General features: G+C 44.4%; 9 protein-coding genes across 9 annotated transcripts; 6 read left to right on the top strand and 3 right to left on the bottom strand.

Moving 5' to 3' along the window:
* Positions 1 to 1,986: 1,986 nt before the first annotated feature.
* N7495_009933 (uncharacterized protein) lies at positions 1,987 to 3,211 on the top strand (the record flags this gene model as incomplete). The annotated part of the gene is made up of 3 exons (XM_057212584.1): positions 1,987 to 2,314; positions 2,714 to 3,030; positions 3,143 to 3,211. 3 exons carry the CDS (start codon positions 1,987 to 1,989, stop codon positions 3,209 to 3,211), a joined length of 714 nt encoding a protein of 237 aa, XP_057059447.1.
* Positions 3,212 to 3,225: 14 nt separating this feature from the next.
* On the top strand, positions 3,226 to 4,146 carry N7495_009932 (uncharacterized protein; the record flags this gene model as incomplete). Its single annotated transcript, XM_057212583.1, has 1 exon — positions 3,226 to 4,146. One exon carries the CDS (start codon positions 3,226 to 3,228, stop codon positions 4,144 to 4,146), a length of 921 nt encoding a protein of 306 aa, XP_057059446.1.
* A 2,851-nt stretch (positions 4,147 to 6,997) lies between these two features.
* N7495_009931 (anoctamin family protein) lies at positions 6,998 to 9,359 on the top strand (the record flags this gene model as incomplete). The annotated part of the gene is made up of 4 exons (XM_057212582.1): positions 6,998 to 7,091; positions 7,150 to 7,303; positions 7,359 to 7,653; positions 7,704 to 9,359. 4 exons carry the CDS (start codon positions 6,998 to 7,000, stop codon positions 9,357 to 9,359), a joined length of 2,199 nt encoding a protein of 732 aa, XP_057059445.1.
* A 1,557-nt stretch (positions 9,360 to 10,916) lies between these two features.
* N7495_009930 (Pectin lyase fold/virulence factor) lies at positions 10,917 to 13,663 on the top strand (the record flags this gene model as incomplete). The annotated part of the gene is made up of 4 exons (XM_057212581.1): positions 10,917 to 11,083; positions 11,141 to 11,176; positions 11,231 to 11,987; positions 12,038 to 13,663. 4 exons carry the CDS (start codon positions 10,917 to 10,919, stop codon positions 13,661 to 13,663), a joined length of 2,586 nt encoding a protein of 861 aa, XP_057059444.1.
* Positions 13,664 to 14,216: 553 nt separating this feature from the next.
* Positions 14,217 to 15,422, bottom strand: N7495_009929 (uncharacterized protein; the record flags this gene model as incomplete). The annotated part of the gene is made up of 3 exons (XM_057212580.1): positions 14,217 to 14,817; positions 14,870 to 14,989; positions 15,040 to 15,422. The coding sequence occupies 3 exons, from the start codon at positions 15,420 to 15,422 to the stop codon at positions 14,217 to 14,219; spliced, it is 1,104 nt and encodes a 367-aa protein (XP_057059443.1).
* Positions 15,423 to 16,574: 1,152 nt separating this feature from the next.
* On the top strand, positions 16,575 to 16,805 carry N7495_009928 (uncharacterized protein; the record flags this gene model as incomplete). The annotated part of the gene is made up of 1 exon (XM_057212579.1): positions 16,575 to 16,805. One exon carries the CDS (start codon positions 16,575 to 16,577, stop codon positions 16,803 to 16,805), a length of 231 nt encoding a protein of 76 aa, XP_057059442.1.
* Positions 16,806 to 19,983: 3,178 nt separating this feature from the next.
* On the bottom strand, positions 19,984 to 20,614 carry N7495_009927 (uncharacterized protein; the record flags this gene model as incomplete). The annotated part of the gene is made up of 3 exons (XM_057212578.1): positions 19,984 to 20,068; positions 20,114 to 20,336; positions 20,407 to 20,614. 3 exons carry the CDS (start codon positions 20,612 to 20,614, stop codon positions 19,984 to 19,986), a joined length of 516 nt encoding a protein of 171 aa, XP_057059441.1.
* Positions 20,615 to 21,195: 581 nt separating this feature from the next.
* Positions 21,196 to 21,537, bottom strand: N7495_009926 (uncharacterized protein; the record flags this gene model as incomplete). Its single annotated transcript, XM_057212577.1, has 1 exon — positions 21,196 to 21,537. The coding sequence occupies one exon, from the start codon at positions 21,535 to 21,537 to the stop codon at positions 21,196 to 21,198; it is 342 nt and encodes a 113-aa protein (XP_057059440.1).
* An 858-nt stretch (positions 21,538 to 22,395) lies between these two features.
* N7495_009925 (uncharacterized protein) lies at positions 22,396 to 22,665 on the top strand (the record flags this gene model as incomplete). The annotated part of the gene is made up of 1 exon (XM_057212576.1): positions 22,396 to 22,665. One exon carries the CDS (start codon positions 22,396 to 22,398, stop codon positions 22,663 to 22,665), a length of 270 nt encoding a protein of 89 aa, XP_057059439.1.
* Between the last annotated feature and the right edge of the window lie 122 nt (positions 22,666 to 22,787).

The raw sequence follows: 22,787 nt of genomic DNA, 5'->3' as shown, positions 1-22,787 counted from the left end.
AGAAAATGAGATTTCCTGTGGAATGACATGGGATTTCGCTAAAACCATGGAAAGAACTCAGTAGTCCTGGATCAGCTACAGAGTAATCCTGGGGCCCCTGGTGAGCCCAGGACTGACTCCTGTGAAAGCATGTTTTTGCTTACAGTGACGACATCTTACGAAATCTCGGAATACTCGGACTTCTGAGCACTAACAAAGATCGGTGGGATATATCGGTGAATCGATCGGCAGGTGTTCAAGTCACTGAATGATGGAAGACCGCTTGATGGGTGAGATCTCGGCTTACTCGTTTCCTCGCTCAGGAGACCAGGTGGTCTCCGCTGGTATGAAGTGTATGCTAGCTACTTAGCCTTGAAGAAGTCATTCTAGGATTAATCGATGTATTAATTTCAATATATTGTTGATCTATTTTCAACTACAACCCTTCATATCTTCTCTAAGGCTTATTATATTCAGCTACTCCAAATGCCGCTCCGCTGGCCTGGCCACAGCGGTGGAGGCCGATAATTTGTAAATAGAGTCAGGTAGGGTCAATTAGCGTTGACACCTGTACATATAGGGTCAGTTGATGTTGGCGTCGGTTAGACCATTAATGCTAATTACGCTAACAGATATTGGTTCAATCAGGCAAACATCTAAACGATTTGGAAGGCTATATGTGAAGGGCTAAAGCTAAACTCATATTGAAAAAGTTGCAAAAACTTTGAGCAGCCAGAACACAATAACTACTTGATTGATTTTACTAAAATCGAAATCCTATAGGATATATAGATTTGGTCTATAATTAGTCGCCTCGTAAACTTAGCGCTGCAAAATGCCATATCTCAGCTATGTTTAAGAAATTTAGCCTAAAATCAGTACAAACCTTGCAGTCTTCGAACCTGCACCTACCACAGCACTCTTTTATCTTGCAATATTTACCCCAGCAGTGGGTCCACGTTCGCGGCTGAGACTAGATGGGAAATGACTTCATTTCGCCAAGCCCATGCTAGGTGTTTCAGTATTTAACACGAAATATCACGTAACAACACGTATCTCACGTACAGGTGAGACACCTCTAAATTACCCATGCGTCATTCTCGCGTCCTGGTTTTCAGGCACCAATTGAGATGAAAATAGTCGAAAATTAGTCGGACAGGAGGGTAAAATTCCACATTCAATGAAGATATTTTCAACCTCTCGTGTTAAATAACTTAGTACCTAGCCACGGGCTTGACAGAACGAAGTCACTTCCTATCTAGTTTCAGCCGCGAACGTGGACCGATACATAGCTAGGCTTAAGATCTACTCAGGTGAAGTACTGCAAGATCAAAGGGTGGTGCCCAAGCATCTGATTGGCTACCTTGTCACGTGGCGACTACAGGTCATATTAGTCTTTTTCATCGCCTGCGATAGAGAGCAGCTGCTTGCTAGTCGCATCATCAGAGTGTCGGGTGTATCACTAGAGGCTGCTCTCTGATCAGGGGATAAGGCACAGATGTGAGTTTCATGCGATTGCAACTGCATCGCTACACTTCCCAGGTGGGTCTAGATGAAGATATTCAGAAAAAAGTCAGGCGTTTTTCTCACATAGCCCCCTATGCCAACACATATTAGTGAAAAGTGAAATCTCGGGAGCACTACCCAATTGGTAAGCGGAAATGTGTAAGATATGCACAGCAAAGACGGTTAACTGCTCGTGTTGGAAAAATGGAAACGAGGGTGGCGGTTACATTAGTGCGATTCTTCCTGGTAATTTGATTGGCCATCACCTCGTATCAAAAAATTACATCGTTTACAGAACTCTGAGATATTTACCTCCCTCAGCATATTAAGAATAATTTTTACTATATTCAACACGCCATTTCTCTTGATCTCGTACTTACATAGGTCTGGAGACTCAAACTCAACCCACAAAGTACACAAAGTTTGCTAAACATTTAGGGCTTTTGCTGTTTTGTCACCAACACCCAACCTCTATCATATCAATAACACGTATACCATACAATGGCTGAGCTGGTCGGCGCAATAGCAAGCGGCATAACCCTGGTCACTGCCGTAGTCCAAGTGGGACAGTCCATTCTAACGTTGAAAGAATGGTTAGATGAAGTTCACAACGCACCTGAAGATTTACGGAGTCTTGTGAGGGAACTTGAGCTATTCAGCCTGGTACTGGGTGATATCGAGGCCGATTTACAGCAGCAGTCTCTTGTCTCAGCTCTGACCCACAGCAAGCACGCAGAACAGAGTTATCGGTTTTGTAGAGAGGCGGCAGACCACTTAGATGGGGTATGCCAAGAGCTTTTGAAAGAGCTGAGACCAAGCGGAAATGCTAGTATGGGAAATGGAGATAAGAATAATAGGTTGAGAATGGGGTATAGGGCCGTAAAGGTAGCGGTATTGAAAAGGGGAAAGGTAGAGAGGCTTGTTGGGAGATTACAGAAAGTTATGCAGTTGCTTCTTCTTTCCCAGCAATGCTATACGAGGTGTGTTGGAACTCGTTTCTTTCCACTGTTGTTTTGTGGATTCTTGTTCATGGTGAACTAACAACACAATTTTATAGGGCATTGATACAAGTTCAGCCTGAACTAATTGCGCAGAGAATAGCGCCGGCTGTAAAGCTACCAAACTCAGAGATAGATTGGTCCGATTCAGGATCCACCCTTGTTTCCTTTAGTATGTTCATACCATACGTCTATGGCCAGCATAATCTAAAAACTTTGGCCTATTACAGATAGAAAAGATTCCCTCAGCTCAGAGCCATCAGTCTCCACACTTCGAAAAGAAGAGTCAATCCAAACACGAAAAAGTCGTTATTTATGGCGTCTCAGCCTCCCGTCCTGGATCAGCTCCCAGATATTTGAATTAGCTGGCACACAAACAGGGGATGGCTGGAAATGGCAGTTCAGGAGTTACAATGAGATTCAGGAGGACTCAAAAGTAGTGCAATATGCGGAAACTGGGGATCTCAAAGGCTTGCAAGAATTGTTTGCCTCAAGGCAGGCTTCGCCTTTTGATCGTGTCAGTACAACAGGCTACAGTCTGCTATTTGTGAGTAAATGCCCTTCCACTCTCAGTCACATGGTAATGATAGGTGGAATTTTTTCCCTTTCCTAGTATGCACATTCTGCGAACCGGGAAGAAATAATCAAATTTCTTCTAGAGCAAGGGACAGACCCGTGCCTTCAAGGCCAAGGAAAAGTTGAGTTTAACACAGCCCTTCGGCATCTAGTATGGACAGGCAACATGTTCAGTCTCGAAAGCCGAAAATTACTCCCTTCAATGCGCCTGCTCTGTCCCTCAGAAGACATGATCTACGAGACGCCAGAGGAAATTCTTCGTGGGATCCTCTCAGACTTCCATGGCTCGGCAGAAGAGTTCCTCTTCTTCCAGCGACAGTTCTGTCCTACCTTCTATGATATGCCCCAGTGGATCCGAATCGCAGTAGCAGCCCGCACAACATCGGGTATCTGGGATGCGAACCATATGCCTGAGCTAGTTCGAACTATCCTCGGCAACAAGCCATGGAATTCAAAAGACTTACAGTCAGAGACATCTTGGCGGTGGTGGACGCAGATGACTTTGGTGCATTGTATTGCGATGAGAATTGGCGGAAGTCGAGCTGCACTGGAAAAGCTTCAAAGATCAAAGGGGCGAGACCGAAAATCCACGCTCAAAGGCGAAAAGAATAGTAAATCTGAGCTCGGGAAGGAATATAAAGAAGCAATAAAGCACTACGAGTCCTGGAACGCTTTGTTCTGCGATTTTTTACGTGAAGGTGCAGAGCCTCACCATGTTGTCGGCGGTATGACACCGTTCCTCACGTTTTTGGGAGGATTCATCTACTGGTGGGACTTTAATGACTGTGTCATGGGAGGATGGGACGATGCAATTCAGGCTTGGATTAAAGATCTACAAGCTGAGGGTATCGATCTACAGAATTTTGGAAAAATGGAAGAGCAAGTTTGGAAGAAAGGGCTTGCTGAACGCGATGTGTTTTGGAGAAGGAATTGGGGATGGCAGCGGGTTATAGGGTTTTCTCATGGTCCAAATTCCGAAAACTGGTCCCTATGGCTGTCAGAACGATCTGACTGTTACTCGAGGGAATTCTGGGAGATTGTAGAACAGCCAGTGACGGTGATTCCAGGAGCTTGGCCGGAAAGTTAAGTGAATATATCCAATGTACTCTTATCCCGTGGGACTACTGGATTGTACCCGAACAAATTGATTCCAAAGTTTCAGGGTAAAGACATCAATGGCTTCAGAAAATACTTTGGATGCGCGTTTTCCCGCAACTACGAAGAAGAAACGACCACAATGTCCTCGCAGAAATATGCCGAGACCATATTCTGGGATTCAAGAACCAGTATGTGAGGACATTTATGGCACATCTTGGGCAGGTGGAAGCGACCGTGAGATCTCTCTGTAAGTTTTTACTATCAATGGCGGTGTTACTTTAGTTAGTTTAGTGCTAATAAAGTCTTGAGACTTTATCAATTGGTATGAACACCATCGGCTCTCTCACTTCCATCATCTTATCTCCCCACAAGTTCTCCAATTTTTCTTACTTCTCATTTTATGTCAACTTGGGCGAGGAAATGGGATTATAAGAATCAATCAGAAGACTTCACAATCTCAAATATGTGTGTGTATTTGCAGCAGTAAACTGCTGTAAGGAGCTGTCAAATAGGAATTTGACCGTCCAACCGTCATTGGTTGACGAAACTGGATTCTCTATGTAGGGAGGAAAAACCGCTTAAATACACACATTGTGGATCCTGCAAGCAGTACAAACATACCCTCCTTTGACAGGAGCGTAAGGAAGCTGACTAATAGACTAGACTAGACTAAAATAGGACTACCCATCCTGGCCATTTGACACTTTAGCTCTGCCACATGACTTGAATCATTTGTTTTCTTTTCCTTTGCCCTTGCCTTCTTAGGAACTTTTTAATGTCATATTACTTCTATGAGGACTCTTCTTGATGGTGGTGTGTCAAAGAAACGTTTCAATCATACATCAATAAGAACCGCTAGCTATTAATTTAGGAAGAATGATTCGTAGGGTACGTAATCCTAGCCCTACCTGCTGGTTCGTAAGATTAGCGAATGACAAGACATGAGAATAAAGAGCCCTGGCAACTCTATTCTGCACAGGAAAAGTCCGATTGGACCAACACTAGGCATCTACATTTCAAGTTGCAAGGATATTTATCACTTGGTTATTATTGTACAATATGTCAAGAAAGCTTATCCGACCTCGGAAAAAGTTCCTGTAACAAAAGGAAAAAAAAAATTTGAATTGAAAACACTTGAAGCAAAGCCGTAGCAGAACTGATCATAAACTCGCATATAAAGTCATTGCAGATCATATCACCCCATATATCGAGGGGCATGTGGCTATCGATTTCATGATTAGTCTTCAATATCTCCAGGACTGCAAGAATAAACTTGGAAGAGGTCGTGCTTACCCGGTCATATATAAAATCAATATTCTATATCAGCTTGCTCATAATCAAGACAAGCCTTTCGCAATCGTGGATAGCATAGTAGGAAGAACAGTACTACTGCAAGAAGTACAAAAAATGTCGGCAAGAATGCGAATATAAACAACACAGCACTTAACCCGACGGTCAGATTCCGACCGGCAAGAAATCGACGAGTTATAAGTTCAAGGATGGAGGCGAACATTCAGACAAGTGGTAAGGGATGCTTTCAGTAAATGTGATGAATAGAGACCGCGTGGATGGAGATCAGAAACTGGTACTTCTTGGTGATAGTTTTGGACCATCAGACTGAAGCCACGCCTGAGCATTCTCAAGTCACTTAAATATTTAGAGTACTACGGAGTACTACTTCGGAGGCCGATGGAAGTATGCGGCTATGCACAGCCAACAGATGTGGCTGTGCCCACTCCATAGAACCAATGTTATTTAATGGTGGTGCCATTACAGTGTTGAAGTATGTTTTTAATGGATAAACCCGCGATGCTTGGAAATGAGGTTAAATATAGTTAATACTTACGTCGTAGCTGCGGATTTGTATTCGTAGTTAAAGAACAAGTTTTTTTGGATTGAATTAAGTAGTTCTTGCTCCACTGTGGACTTGGGAAATAATTTCTCCACATCATTCTGTATGGCGTTAATAGTACGGAGTATAGGCAGCAGTTTTTCTGCCCCTTAAATTAGCTGTACAGAGTAGAGGGTATACTCAATATACTGGGTACCCCGGATCTCCCCCCTTGAACTACCTTACCTAGGTCACTAGTACTTACCAGCTATTGACTATCCATGTAAGGTGTAAAAATAAAACTGCTGTACGAAGTATGGCGGATATTCGGAAGCGCCAATAATTCAACCAATAATTATAGTTGGTGACGCCGACAGTGGGGCGATTGCAATTCGAGTGGTAACACAACATTGGATATTCATCGACTTTCTTAGAATTGAAGTACATTCTAGAATACATTTTGCAGAGGCTGTGATCAATGACTATTTTCATGGCAGTGTAACCGGTTGTATTGAGGTGAATAAAAAACAAAGAACGTGCAAGAATAGAACAGAATTATGGGGTATCTTAATGGGCCGATCATAAGTTACGGTACAAAGGTGTAATTCCGTAATCATCTCCATCCATAGGGCTGAAGCCAACCAAGGAAGCCAGAAAAGCCAGAAAAGCTTAGCCCACGCAGATCGTGAAGATATTTGAACTAATTACAACAGGTTGGGTTCATTTTCGTTGAATCCATACTATATACCCCAATTTAGGGGAACAGGCTCTCTCACCCTTTATCTATCTGCATCATTCAAGCCCCCCGGGTTTGCTGCAGCTGGATTGTCCTATCCTGTTAAAGCTACGAACCTCACCCCACCTGTCCTCTCCTGGAACCTGGCCCGCATTGGCTTCTTCCTTTCCGACATTTTCTTTTCCTCTTTCCATCTTTCCTTCCATCATTCACACACACTCGTTTCCCGCATACTTGGCCTTCCGGCTCTGGAGTCTGATTCAGCCATCCAGCATGTTTTGGCTCGTAGGTCAAAGCGAGCTCGACGACGACGAAAATGAAATCCTTGGCGTGGATTGGGTTCTACATTATGAATTTGGGGAAATAGGTAGCAAAATACCCTGCATGGACCTTCAAGGTGCCATTACATACTGACAGCGGTCTAGATCAAGATCAAGCCGTTTCGGAGTTTCATATGCTCATGCAAGACATGAGCGAGGCTGGTCTTCGTGTTCAAGTTCGACATGGACATGGCATGTCGCTTCTTATCTGTATCCGGGTACCGCGAGACCATCTAGGGAAGATGATCTACCAGTCGAGGTAGGCGCGCTGCGTCAGTCATGAGTGCTGGCACAGAGACTAATGTTATTTATAGGGTTAAAGATTGGTTATTTGAGATCGCTTATACTTTACCCGTTGGAAATAGTGATACGACTGTCACTGCTGAAATGCCTGCAGAAGAAATTAGATCGATCTTTCACGCTGTCACCTGGCCGAAAGAGCTCGGTGGAGCTGGCATCACGCCTAATCATGGTAAATGGAAGAACATCACCGCTTCGTTCCCTTTACATGATCAAGAAGCCTGCTCGCAGTTGCTACATTCATTGAGTGACAGAGCGGCCCTATCGACTCAGGACCTGGATAAAATTCGGGCACTTTTTGGCGAAAGGGTATGTAAAACAACTACTTGGGTGATCTCAGGTGGGCTGATATGGTATAGGTGGCTTTCTACTACGAATTCATTTATTGTTACTCGCTGGCGCTAATTGTGCCAACTGTACTGGGGATATTTAGCTGGATTTATTTGGGGCCGTACTCTATTATCTATGGCATTACACTCTGCATCTGGTGCATAGTCTTTGTGGAATACTGGAAGATCCGTGAGACGGACCTGAGTATGAGATGGGGAGTGAAGGGCGTTGGAGGACTCAAAGTTGACCGGGCACAATATACATGGGAAAGGGAGGTACAGGACCCTTTGACCGGCCAAGTGACAAAGGTCTTCCCAACCTGGAAGCAATTCCTCCGACAACTTCTGCTCGTTCCATTGACATCAGTGGCAGCTGTTTCACTGGGAAGCTTGATTCTGGTGAAAATTGCGTCAGAGGTATTTATCGCCAATTTTTATAATGGATCGTTCAAGGAGTATGTTCAGTTCCTGCCTATAATCCTCTTCTCGCTATCTTTGCCAGCCATCACTTCCTTCATCACTACCATCGCGACCCGCCTGACAGATTACGAGAACTACCGAACGCAAGACCAGTATGATCTAGCCCTAGCCCAGAAAACCTTCGTGATGAACTTCATCACCTCATTTCTACCAACAATCATAACAGCATTCGTCTACGTGCCGTTTGGCAGATCCATCGCCCCACAACTCGGATTTATCCACATCGACAAAGAGCTTCAGGTGGACACATCGCGATTCCAACAAGAAGTGATCTACCTCTCTATGACAGGCCAAGTGTTCAAATTTATCGAAGAGATCCTCTGGCCCTACGCAAAACGCGTCCTGTGGCAAAAATACCGCAACTACCAAGACCGCAAGATGGGAATTCACCGCAAACGCAGTCACTCCCGAACAACTGACAGCCTCTTAATCGACTCAATAGACGAGACCTCTTTCCTCCGCCGCCTTCGTAGCGAAGCCGACGCTGATACTTACAAAGTGGGAGAAAATATCCTAGGAGTGTGCGTACAATTTGGCTACCTAGCCTTCTTCGGTGTCGCATGGCCTCTAGTCCCACTAGGCCTCCTGTTGATTAACTGGCTCGCACTCCGCGGCGACTTTTTCAAACTGACACTAAAATGCCAACGCCCACCACCAATCCGTGCAGACTCAATAGGTCCCTGCCTCCTAGCCCTAGACCTCCTAGCCTGGCTGGGAACCATCTCAACAGCAACGATAATCCAATTATACCGCCGCCCAATCGCACAAGTCCGCCTCTTCTCCCTTCTCCTAACCCTCCTCTTAGCTGAACAAGCATACCTCGCAATCCGCTTTACAGCAGCGCGAGTCCTAAAAAAGATCTTCGCAGACACACTGCACAGAGAAGAAACCGTGCGCTACGCCGTCCGGAAACAGCTCCTCGAAGTTGCGCGAGGGAAAAATGGTTCGCACGCGTCACCAGTCAAAAGGAAGGTCCGTTTTGACGAGAAGGTTGATGTCTACTTGTCAGATACGGCTTCTTTCGAGGATGATGAGTCGTCTTCGCCGACGGCTGAGCAGCCGCAGAACGAGAGGCTGGGTGGTTCGGATCGAGAGGCGAAGTTTTGGAATAATAAGTTGTATGAGACTGCTGATGCCGGTGTTAGACTTATCCAGACTCTCTACTCGGTGCAAAAGGATGAGAAGAAGAGGGTTCAAAATGCATAAATTGATTGCTTGGCGAATTCTCGTCCCATATCTTCCATCTTCTCCAGAAGTTCTTTATTTCTGATATTTCTTATTATTCTCTGCTTCATGGTAATTTTTAAATGGGAGAAAAAAATTCAGATTTTCGTCGTTTCGATTACTGCGAGAAACGGACAAAATCCTATAAACCAGTCTGTACTAGGTTTGAGAACTCTGCACGGCCCCCAGCTTAGCTTTAACGATGCAGATCTCTGATTTCTCGAAAATCAGACTGAAGAATAATTGTCCAGGAGATCGACCCCTCGCTACCTCGTCAGCGGTTTAAACTACTGGGCCAAGGATCACTCATGGTTTACAATATATACCTTCTCACTGAACAAACAGATTACACATGACTAGCTAATATGACTAGTCATTTATGTAAAAAGTTAACTATTTAGTTGTTCGCAGGGAAAACTATAGAGACATCTTGGTTTGCTATAGAAACATCTTTTTTGGCTAGAAGGACATGTCAAGTCCTAATGTAATCTGAAAACACATCCTAACCGGATTGGGAATTTATATGTCCCTCTAGTAATCCCCTTATTTATTATACGATGTCACTAGTTAACTATTTAAATGTCTGGAAATTTAGATAAATACGTTTACATAATTTAAGGAGCTATCTAGTCATTTTTCAGAACGATATCGTATGAGTTTGACGAATATTATAACTTGCTAGTCGTAGTCTACTATGCATCATAATGGACCTGGTTTTTGTATGTATGCTTATAAACACTTTCCGAGTATTGTTCAATGGAGATAATAACGGAATACAAATTCAATTATAGATTGATCAAGACTTATGCATTTACTAAAGGCTCGCAAAAGTCAAGTCTCCTGACTACCTCTATAAATTCTGGTAGCAACCAGAGGTACCTCCATATCAACAGTCCTGGAGGGTCACAAGGCTCTTTCCTTAAATCTGAACTAGGTAGGATCAATAAGTTTCAGCTCGTGAAACTGCTTATTAAATGTATTTCTGATTATCCAGGTACTCGGTTCCTGGGCCTAGGAACCCACCTGGCTGTTTGGAAGTCATTTACGCAATAAACTGACCTGATATAAGCATTGCCTCCAGGGCTAGGTTGCCAGGTGGCAAAGATTGACAAAATCCAGGTTGAGACTGTTAATAAATATCTGGACTTTAGATATAGAACTGCCCAAAGTCGAGAATATACAGGTAGATCTCAAGGAACTTATATGTGACATTTTTACCTAGATATACAATTTCGAGCTCAAGAACTTCAAATATTTGATTGATTATGCTACTTCCAAGATTATTAAATTGCACATTATTGGCAGCCAATTCGCGAATAAATCCATGGGTAGTCTAGCCAGGGCTAAAAATTCGCCGTCCTAACATTCCTTTCAAGGGGCATTGCGGAACAACAGCATCCGCGCGACAACATTCCTCATGTTTACGCGAGTATTTTTTTCTTAAAACCCGAATGGGATCTTCTACATTTCTTGCTTGGGTAGTTGAGTTCTTCTCCTTCTTCTCTTCTCGAATTCGTGGTTGGGGCGCGTTTACATAGGATGCGAAACGGGTTGACATTCGCTGCATTGGCAGCTCTTGTGTCACCATTGTTCAGCTATGTTCTTCCAAACACGGTAAAATCACTCGGTATTGCAGTGTTTGAGGAGCTGGATATGGTTTCCGCCAGCAAAGACAATGACCCAGCGTGGTTGGAGGAATTAGCAGAGTATGATATTCTATCATTTTATATGACTACTGACTACTCACTGACGTGAAATCGCAGAGGGTTAATTCAGCCAAATAATCTAGACACTGCTCCGTATGTCCAACATCTATGGCTAGTGACCTTTTCTGACCTTGCTGATCATTGAAGTCCAACGTGGCCTAGTATCTCTTCGAATAGCGAGGCTGATGCAGCCACTCATCCTCCCAGTACACCCACAGATGAACCAAGCACGCAGTCTGCTGCTCTACCTACCAGCCAGACAACTAGTCCAGTGGTTGTAACTAACAGTCAAACATGCCCATCTCCTTCTCCAAAGGCTGCTGGTCCATACTGGCTGGACGATCAGGACCACAGTCAATCAGGAGCTGGTCATGCTCCATACATCCCTAATTCCAATATGTATCCGGTTTACCGCAATGTAATGGACTACAACGTCAACAATGATGGTTCAGGAGATCAGACAGCGAAGCTGCAAAATGCAATTGACACCGACGGGAATGGCGGAACAAGAAAAGGGAATGGAGTAACTCGCTACCCAGCTGAAATTTTCCTACCTGGAGGTGTTTATGTCCTAGGAAGTACACTGACTCTGACTGTTGGAACTATCATTGTCGGTGATCCGCAGAACCCACCCATCATCCGGGCTTCACCAGGATTCCGCGATCAGTTCTTGGTCATGGGGTATGATAAGAACAATGGGAATCCAGAGACTAGTTTCATGACTCTGGTGAAAAATGTCATCTTCGACACTACAATGGTTTCTCCGGATCAGAAGATCACTGCTTTGCAATGGGGCGTTGCGCAGGGATCGGGCTTGACGAACGTACAGGTTCGAATGCAGACACATTCTATGCACACTGGTATTGACATTGTGGCTGGATCTACGATTGCTGTTACCGATGTGGTATGTATAGTTCATAACATCTCATCTCATATCTCGCTAATTAAAAACAGACAATCATCGGAGGAGGAACTGGCATCATCAACTCCAACCAACAAGTCAACTTCAAGAACATCCATTTCATCTCATGCGGTACTGCATTCGAAGCAAAGGGTGGATTCACCGTTCTTCTTCAAGGTGCTACGTTTGAGACTTGTGGGACAGGAATCAACATGACAGAAAATGGACTGGGTAGTCTAGTTTTGCTAGACTCAGAGTCGGTCAACTCAGGTCCCGTCGTGCGGTTCCACGATTCATCGAGGGATACTGGTAATCAGAACAGTCAATTCATCATCGAAAACCTTACGCATGACACTGATAACCCTATTGCTGTTGACAGCGAGGGAACAGTTCATTTGGGCCCAATGGGACGCGTTGATACCTGGCTCTGGGGCACAGTCTCTCCGGGTACCTACAAGACGGGTCAGAGCTTGACTACACAGCGCCCACCTGCCTTACTCGTGAATGGACAATACTTCACCAAGGCCCAGCCGACTTATGCGCAATATAGTGGTGATCAGATTGTCAACATCAAAACCGTATCTGCATTCCCTGTAAAGGGTGATGGTATGAACGATGACACACATGCCATCAATGCAATCCTCGCCCAGAACGCTGCCAGCTGCAAGATCACCTACATCCCCTTCGGTGTCTACAAAGTTTCCGATACGATCTTCATTCCGGTTGGATCACGGCTAGTTGGTGAGGCATGGCCTGTCATCACTGGGTATGGTGATTTGTTCAAAGACCAGATCAACCCGCGGGCGATCGTGAAAATCGGTAACCCAGGTGATGTCGGCACAGTCGAGATCCAAGAAATGCGTTTCTCAGTCTCTGAAATCCTCCCCGGTGCAAAGATTATCGAGATCAATGCTGCTGGAGCCCAGCCTGGAGATGTCGGACTGTGGAATACCCTCGCCACAGTGGGCGGAACCGCGGAAACAAGTATCTCAGATATCTGCATCTCCCAAGATGCAAAGGATTGCATGGCCGCATTCATGGTGATGCACCTGACCGAAAGCTCATCAGCCTACATCGAGAACTTCTGGGGCTGGACAGCAGACCATAATCTAGACAGCAAGACTATCTTCACAATCATCTCAACAGGCCGTGGCATTCTAGTCGAATCAACAAAGGGCACCTGGCTGACAGGAACCGGATTTGAGCACCACTGGCTATATCAATACAACTTTCACAATGCAGCGAACGTCTTCGCTGGCCTCCTCCAGACAGAAACTCCCTACATGCAAGGATTCGGCGAATTTGAGAAAGCCCCAGCGCCCTGGATAGCAAACCCAAGCTACGGAGACCCAGACTTTAGCTGGTGCGGAGCAGACGACCAGAAGTGCCGCACAGCATTAGCGACCAACATCGACGGCGGCTCGAATATTGCTCTACACAACTCAGCTGCGTGGGCTTTCTTCGACGGATACTGGAACGGGCTGTATAATGAGGCTTGTGTTGGCAAGTGCCAGTCTAATATGATGCGGGTGTCTAATAACCCACAGGATCTAGTCTGGTACTCTATCAGCACAAGAATGACTGACACAATGGTGCTTGATGGGAAGAGTAATCCTAAGGAGGCTGACCATCCTGGTGGGTGGGAAGCTATCATTCAGTCATATCAGTTCTCGCCGTGATCTCTGTCTGTCTTCGCATAGCGCTTCCATCTATCCCATTTAAATTCTTCATATCATAATACCTAATTTCTTTTGGCAATCACATAGTCTGTCTGAGCTTTTCAGGCTCACAAATACATGATCACTGGTTAGTATATACCCAGAAGTCATAGCATTTTGCAAGACAACCCTTGGTACTAGGTAATATTTTCCTGTTATGTCTTTTTCTGGTTTTGCCTAGAACAATACTTCTTTAAATACCCCTGGATCACGAGAGTAGCGTAGCAATTCCGTGTTCCGTAATTGAAATGGCAAAGCAGTGGGGTTATATGGAATCCTGGGAAATGAAAGTATGCCTTGAAGGGTAGAAATGGGGCTTAGGAAGAGTGAAATTATATCGACTGAAGAGCATTTTCTATTATACGGATATCTTTTCCTCTTGACTACATCCAAATTATTTCTACTAGTAGCTTCAAAATACTTGAATTATCTTGCCATAACGGAAAATTGAAAACTTGGAAACTTGACTATGAATAGATATCTATCCAGAGAGAAGGAGCTATTCAAAATTTCCCTACTTGAACTGATCAGGGAAGAAAACTTTAAGCCCGTTCCAAGCCAGAGGGAGTCCATCCGCTCCTACAGGATCATCAAACAGGCTGATCTTCTTGTCGACAAGAATAGGGCTGCTTACAACCTTTCCAACGGGCTCCTTGATAGTAGGGGTTCCTCCCGACTGCACCTTGCTGGCATCGGGCTTAGTGACTATGGGGTCTCCCCAAGACTTAGTGTTGCTGGCAGGCTTGCTGACAATGACCTTGGCGACAACTGGATCTCCCCACGACTGCACGTTGCTAGCAGTCTTGTTAATAACATGGGTTCCATACGACTGGACCTTTCCAATAGGCTTCTTGATAGTTGAGGTTCCTCCCGACTGCATCTTGTCAATAGGCTTAATGAAAATGCGCTTGCTGACAGCGGGGGTGCTGATAGTGGCGCTGGCAGCAATGGCAGTTCCACCTGACTGCACCTTACTAGCAGGCTTGGTGACAACTGCAGTGATGACGACAGGGGATCTACCTAACTGCAACTCGCTAGTAACCTTAGCAGGAAATTTCATCACAATCTTGCGAGTAACAATCTTGCCCGATCCAGCTACGGCATTAGCAGAAGCACTGTAAAGGTAAGTTAACACCGATCCATTGTAAGCTATGAGATTGAACATACATTACTGCGGCGCGCTTGGGGGCGTCAGCCTCCCACTTAGCCAGTTCAATAGCACGCTGAGCATCGGACTTGACGACGGCAGGGATCCAAGGGAAAGGAGCAGTGAAAGCATCAATAATGCTGAGAGAGTTAGCATTGAATCTGTCATAAACTGACGAAATATATCTTACCGAACGTTGTGCGGGTCAATGACGAGGAAACGCTTGCAATTCTGGGCCTTGCGGCTCGTACGGTCAACCAAAACCATTCCCAGTCCAGTACTGTTGTGAGACTGAATGGCAATAGGGTCGGTGATTCCCTGGAGGTCTTTGCCGAGTCCAACGCCGCTGTCGGGATTCCAGCCCCAATGCTCCATCATACGCATGACAAAGGTGCGGCGGTGTTGAAAGTACTTGTCCTGGGGAGGTCCAGAGTAGGTATAGGTGTTCGAGACGGTGATAGGAGGACTAGGAAGAGGCTTTTTAGGGTTGGGGTTAACCCAGCCAGTGGGGTGATACTCGACGGGATGCTTCCAGAGTCCCTTGGCAACACCGTAATTCTTCTGAGAAGACATGGCTGCGTTAACAGAAATTGAAATTAGAATGAAATAACGCTATTATTTCAAAAATTGGAAAGGAGGGGTAAGAAGATAGATGAGGAGATAGAAAGAGGAAGAAGTGTGAGAAGGTGGGTTTTATGGGGGAAAGTGCTATAATGAAGTAAACACGGTGCAGTACTTAGTTCTGCCTCCAATTATCAGGAAATGTTAGAACTAGAAGCAAGTGTTGAAACTAATACGCCATTTTACTTAAATTTCTAAATACGCAACAATACAAAGCCTTGTTTTCGACAAGAGCCGACTAGCAATTGAACGTCTTTTCGATGGAATTGAACTTGCTTTTTATATATCACTATTTGGCCGTGAACTCTTCAGTTCACACCCAGATATTGATACAGTATCGTGTGGTTTCTCCATAGAAGATTGATTCCGAGTTCCCACCATGCCCTCTATCTACACTTTCATCCAGTTTCTCGATTTCACGCAAGAAAACATACTTTGTTGGTCTTTTTGAACACGACTTCAATCGCATTTTGACCTTTCATGTTTCATGTCCTACTCTTCTCCTCCCATCACGATCCCGTGTTCAGAGTTCAATATATTGTTATAAGCGCTCTGATCCAGCAAATACAAACAACTTCCTTCACATGTGTAGATATCCCAATCCTGTACCGGTAGTGTTACCCTGTTTGAACACCCTATATGTAATAGTCAATATCAATCGTCAAATTTACGCTTATAGTCCAGGGTAAAATAGGTCAGTCATGAGACCATTGATTTATGCGATGGAAGGAAAAGTTTTGCCCTTTTCCAAAGAAGTACTTATGACGCAGATGGCTAGAATGCCAGTCTCTTCCCTATACTTGTGTACAGGCTTACTACTGCCGTTAGTGGTTTATATTCTCTGATTGGCCGTTTGATGAAGCCTTACAATTATTTTCACACCAGTACTGATTCTCTCCACATTACAGACGAATCAGTCCTTCCAAGCTCCATTTGTATCTACCGTGGTGAAATGAGGATAGAAGATCTGATTCAGGTGACATTCTCAAGGCAGCCAAAGCATGCCAGATTGGGCACTAACAAATATACCAGAAAATAAATCCGATGCTGGGGACATCACATGTTGCTTAATCTATCTCAGACTTCAACGTAGTTCAGCAAGTGATGTGGTCTCAGAGAGGACCTAAGTGCGCTCGGCGTATTCAGGGTCTGGTGAAGAAGGAGGGTAGTCGGATTTCGGCGAAGGAGGGTCTTTCTGGCAGTCGCGGCACCGCTCATGCTCGCGGCAACCCTGGCATAGGATGCGTGAAATGCGGTTCGGGTGCTGGCAGTCACAGCAGTCCCAGCAGATGGCGGCTTAGAGGGCAGAAATACCGTCTGCAGAAGGGAGAGTGAGTAGAGGAATTAGAATACCGCCATCTATTGTGATTAAAATTCAGCATCAACTCGTAAACCAAAACTCATCAGAAAATTACTACGAGGTGAGGTATATTGAGACATCTTTGAAGAAAGATGTTGAATTTTTCAAATGATGTGAGATATATGTAGGATAGACAAAGAGGTTGGGGGTATGGATATCTGCCAAAGTAAAGATTGCTTCTACCATATTCACTATAACAGCCTCAAGGTAGTCATCAGATGTCTTGTAAGATAAGACTCAACATTTACATATATGGAGAGGCATTGTCTCTGAAGAACAAAGGATCCTTGATATCATCTTTCATGTACATAGTCCCGCGATTTTCGCATGATGTTTTCAGTAAATCGTCTACGGTCATATCCATCTAACATAATACCAGACTTCAGCTGAAAATGAGCTTTAGATTGTTCATGTTTATGTTTTCCCTGATCTTGAGTTATCTCTTCGTATTCCTGGTTATATCAGGGTAAGAACAGATCTGACATCAGCAACTTCCGGACGAGATACTATTGTCCGAAGCCCTGTGGCTCAGTGGTAAGACAAAATACCCTGTCCAAGGTTGTAGGTTCGAGACCTATTAAAGTCATCGGTAAAAAAAAAAGTCTCGAATCACTATTGAGCTTCTATACTTCCGGGTTCGGGTATAGAGTACGCAGCTACCATCAGGTCCTCTAGGTTGGTGGGTAGTTAGGGCCGGTAGACCGTTTGGTTTTACCTTTTGCTTCTTTAACCTTCATCAACAATGCGTCTCATTTCACCAACTGCTTCGGCTTATCCGATCACTTGAAAAAAGAATGTATCAGGATCAAGTGGCTATAGCTCAGATCATGATATAAGTATAAAATTTGTTCACCTTTTCATAACTAGTGTGATACGGATCCTAAATAGTTACTTGATATAGATTTTCAGCCCTACGGGGCGATGCCAAGCCACGAACTCCACAACGGATCCATACATATTAGTACTTTCTCCTGACACAGCCACACTTTTAGGCTGCTTTCAATCCTTCTCATCACTTTCTCCCATCCAGTCTGAACTGGCTTATTGTAATCATATTCATCATACGACCGGTTACATCATGTCAAACCAAGGAGATTCCTACGATAACCTCATCGCTCCACCCTCTGTCTACCTACTGAAACGCCAGGCAACTGCAGAATCGGACATGGAATTGTCATCGAGATCCCATTACGAACCGCCACGTCCCTCTGCAACTCAATAGATTTCACATCGCGGAAAGCAGTGGAGTCAACAAAATACAAGAGTCACTGTTATTCGTCACGGTGGTCGATTCCGCCTAATGCACCAGCAGGTTCAAGAACAGTTTGATAGCTAGCGTTGGATACCTAGAGTTATAAAATAGAGATGAATTTGCCTCCAATGCGTTGAATGAAATCCTAGTGTCCAGGCTCATGGTCGTGCTTGTGGGGACAGGTGGAATGCTTGCCTTGGGCATGGTGCTGCTAGCGATTCAGGACCTCCGACTCAGCTGGAAAAATGTCAAATTTCTCAGGGAAGAGCGGGCATTCCTCCATGAACTGCTGTAGCACCACTCCAAAGATCTAGAGCTCACTCACCTTGTCCCTAGTCGGCTGGACGTTGAGGTGCGTGAGATTGGAACTGAAGTTGTGGATCATATCCTCTTGGACCTGCCTGTGGGCACGGGATCTCTCTTCGTATGCATACCCGTTTCAGTCGATTCCAATGGAATGATATATCTAACGGCATGAGCGGTCTCATTTTTGGTGCTGCTTCAATGGTCACTGCTATACGATGGTGGGGATATGTGATACTCATTCCACGCATAATCTCGCTCATACTGTGTCACTACATCTGGCGGAAAAAGCTTGGTTACGACTGTTTACTTTGAAGTCATACCTCGTTGACCAATTTGCAGCTGACCCTCCCCTCGAGTAGCTGGAGTTTGTCACTGCAATGCAGCGAGATAACTCCGAGCCTGAGATTACTCCACCTCGGATAATTATATAATTTGACTCGATCATACGATTCATCGTGCGTAACTGCATGTTGAAGCCTTGCTGAGATCCTCTCGCTCACAACAAACAAACTGGAGCTCTCCTGGATCAAGTACTAGTCTCTGAATCAATACGCGCGACCAGATCATCATCACTCTCGATCTAATTTTTTTTAACTTTTCACGGCCAGCAAAACTCGTTATACTTCCCTTTTAACTCATGTCAATCGGGTTTTTACAAAAAGAAGGTGTTCAAGTCTTTACTATCGCGAGCGATAGATGTTGGAGTTATGCAACTTCGCCATACAGTAGGACCAAATAATATCCAAGCAGGCTAATGTGGAAATTGAGAGCACTTTAGAGCATAAATAGGTTTAGAATTTCTTATTTCTCTTCAGTTAGACTGTTTCATTGAACCAAATATTTTCTACGATCTTCCATAGAGTTTGTTTTAACGTGTTTAATAGATAAAATCTTGTCTTCCTAGGCTGTTCAGGAATCACCATATATCTTAAATGGCTGCATCACTGAGAATTTTCGTGGTAATGATGACAGTAGTTGAAACCTCATCTAGGGATGTAATGAAATTTTGGAGAAGTAGCAAAAATTCAGATGCTTATCGTTTCAATTACTACGAGAAACGACAAACATCCTATAAAACCAGTCTGTACTGGTTTTGAGTACTCTGCACGGCCCCCGGCTTAGCTTTAACGACGCAGATCTCCGACTTCCCGAAACGCAGACTTGAAAGAATGGTCTTCGAGAGAATCGATCCCTCACTACCTTGTTGGTGGTCTTAGCCACTGGGCCAAGGGTCGCTTCGGATTACAAAGTTGAAACTTGAAGTTGGCTATATGCCTATAACCAGTTACAATTTTGGATACGGCCCACTTCTTTAGTAAATAGCTTCAAGAATGTAATTCAGATAACTAGAATCAAGACATGAGTAAAGTATCTATGAATGAGTTTGTTGGTTGGTTGAAGCAATGTTATTTTAAAACCTTGTGTCTATCGCCGAACACAACACCTCACAAAGTCATTATATCATCACGGTTCCAAGATTATCACTACATATAACCATATCAAGTTCATACAAACGCTAAAGCAATTTCGAAATCCCGTGAACTATGTGTGTGTGATAAAGCAAAACTCATTCTATCAATTTCTTCAAGTCCCGTCTAACTGTCCAGACCAGGGCAGTTCTCACTAGTCTCGGCAGTAATACTATCATACGGATAGGGATCAGTCCAGATGATGTCGTAGCTACAAACACGTCAGCAAAATCTACCATAAGAAATCAAAACTTACCTGTCATCCGGGTAATCGGGAGCATCACTGTCACCCAACTTTTCAGCAATCAGAGTCAACTCATCATGCTCCCAGCAGATAAGGATATTGCCGGAACCAGTGTAATTATCAACCACTTTCTTCACACACTTCTCGTCGGTTTTGTCGCATGAGGTATCAACAGTAAGACCCAGGTCAGCAGCAAGTGGCTCGACAGTGTCATAAGGACGAGCACGCTTGCCATCTGTTGCAATTGTTAGCATTCGCTAAAGTCCGCTAAAGTCCGCTAAAGTCCGCTCATTCTGTCAACATACTACTCTCAGGAGTCTCGGCCATGATATAACTAATGTTGTATCCAGAACTAGCTCCGAAAACAGAGCGCAAGCACTGTGCGCGCTCAACACCTTGAGTACTCAACCCATTGCCGCCGTCACTAGGTTTCTCGCCGTGACGAATGAAGTAAACGGTCGGGTCAGCCGCAGCAAGACTGGCAGCAACAGCCAGAGCGAGAACCTTGAACATGATGAACTGATTTTCAATATAATCCAATACAATATTTTCGATCCGGGAACTTCGAAATTTAAGTAGTTCGTCAGTCTTACCACTTTACGCCCCGAAGCTTGTCGTACTGATCGACCAGCCAATCACAACCGCTTATACGCCCACTCGGTTCCGAACATGAGTTGTATGGTCTTTTCGCCACTTTATTAAACGTCAACTAAATGATGAGCCTCGGCTTTTAAATATGTTTTTATGCTAGATAAACCTTAGTCTGGTTACATCGTGTGCTCCGATGCTTTTCTTCATAGTCAATTGGCCTATTGACGTGCGTTCTTCGTACCTGTGCTCGGTTTTCTAGCGACGGTAATCAAAGTGGGATATTGAATGATGACTGGTCGGTATCTCTTCCGTGCTTCATACATATCTCAACTATCTACATAAATCATGTCCAATCTTTCAATAATAACTTTCAAGTGGATGTTAACCAAAGCTAGCTACTTGATGAAAACAATAACCACGATATCGGCGTAAAAATCAGACCGCGAGCCAATCGAGCAGCTATGCACATTTCAGGTTCATTGTTCCTCTCCAGAACCCACTCCTCAAGACCTCTTCTCTCCAACCCCAACCTCCCGACTCAATATAACATGCCATAAAAGATTGTACAGCTTCCCAATGGCATAATCCCGATCAAGTTCCTGAATCGTTCGTGGCATTCTAGGAATGAGATCCCTCACAGCTTGCTGAACAAGCCTGCACTCCATCAATAACCGGTTATCATATCGGTTCACAGCATCATGAGCTTCCCATAGAAGTTTCATGACGGTGTCTTTATCCTCCTGCTTGTTGACTTGCAGTTCTTTGAAAATAGAGGATATTTCTCTAGTGCTGAAGTAGATTTCGTCGCGGCGGTAGGAGTTTTTGCTTGGAGTATATCTCGGCATATTGGAAACTGTGTTTTTCAATAAGAGGTTGGTTAGTCACCTTTGTTAAGAGCTTTTTCGTGAGTGAGATGGTTTCAGGGAGATTCAGGTCGAGTTGAGTTTCTTATAGTACAGATGTCGAGTACTGTGAAGGATATCTCTTTGTAAAAATCGCAACCGTTGAAAGAACTGGACTCGAAGATTCATTCATATGCTTGATCAACTCTTCCAAGGTGCGGGATTGAGTAGATGTTGTTCTCGAACAAAAATAGTCGGAAATCGTTCAATGTTCTTGACTGGAGTGAAACACTCAATGAAAGAACATCATCCTCGGCCCGCTTTGTTAGTTAGGGCCAGCTCGATTACTTTCCTTGACAAGAGACCTTTCTTTAATTTGGACAAAGAACATTGAACTTCTCCATGGCAGCGCAGCAGGAGCTGGTCGTCCTGGACTCCAATTGAATATCGCAACATTCTTTCTGCGCTGGCTGAATAAAATATATGACATTAGTCGAATTCATGGTAAGTTAGGGCTATCACCAGAGGGAATAGGTACGAGATATGAGGCAAGATAATCTGACAATCGAATAAATCATCAAGCCCCAAGAGTCGTTATTCTAAGGGTGTAGTGAATTATTGAAAACATAGAACTATTTTTGGGTACAAGAGCGGGCTCTTCACGTGACATATATTGTTCTTTGATTGATTCACTTGCCTTATTTGCTCCAATACTGTGGTAGCTGCAATCAGGTTCACCAATCACGACCTAGGTGCCATGATATGAACTACTAAGTATATATAGATCAGATAATGACACCTGGTATTTAAGGCGTCCACTGCGTGATTGTGGCACTGCCATAATTCCGCCTTATCCGATTGATGGAGCCCCATAGTGGCGCCGATCTTAGCCAATCTTACCTCAGCGGCGTTCTCGCTTCGTCACCATGTTCATGCAAAGCCCCGATCGAAGCTCGACGCGTTTACCAGTCAAGTTTCAGTCCAGGGACTGAGACTCCTTCGGGTAAGAGATTCGATTCAGATACAGATTCCCTCCGACTTACTCAGTTGATCGAACCTTCAGAAGTGAATACTCGGATACTCGGGGTTCATAGTCTCCCCCCTACAATTGTGGCTAAGATCCTCCCGTAGGATCCGGATCCGACCGCAGTCAAATCTTGGGCCTTGAAGGCAGCCGAATATTTATACTGTTTCTATTTCAGTTCGTGGCTGTGCCTTCCATATGCATTCCATATGCAACAACATGCTCTCCA

This window comes from Penicillium taxi, assembly GCF_028828555.1.
Source record: "Penicillium taxi strain IBT 34144 chromosome Unknown utg000006l_segment0_segment0, whole genome shotgun sequence".
NCBI classification, from domain to species: domain Eukaryota; kingdom Fungi; phylum Ascomycota; class Eurotiomycetes; order Eurotiales; family Aspergillaceae; genus Penicillium; species Penicillium taxi.
This window is presented reverse-complemented; position numbering and strand designations above follow the sequence as displayed.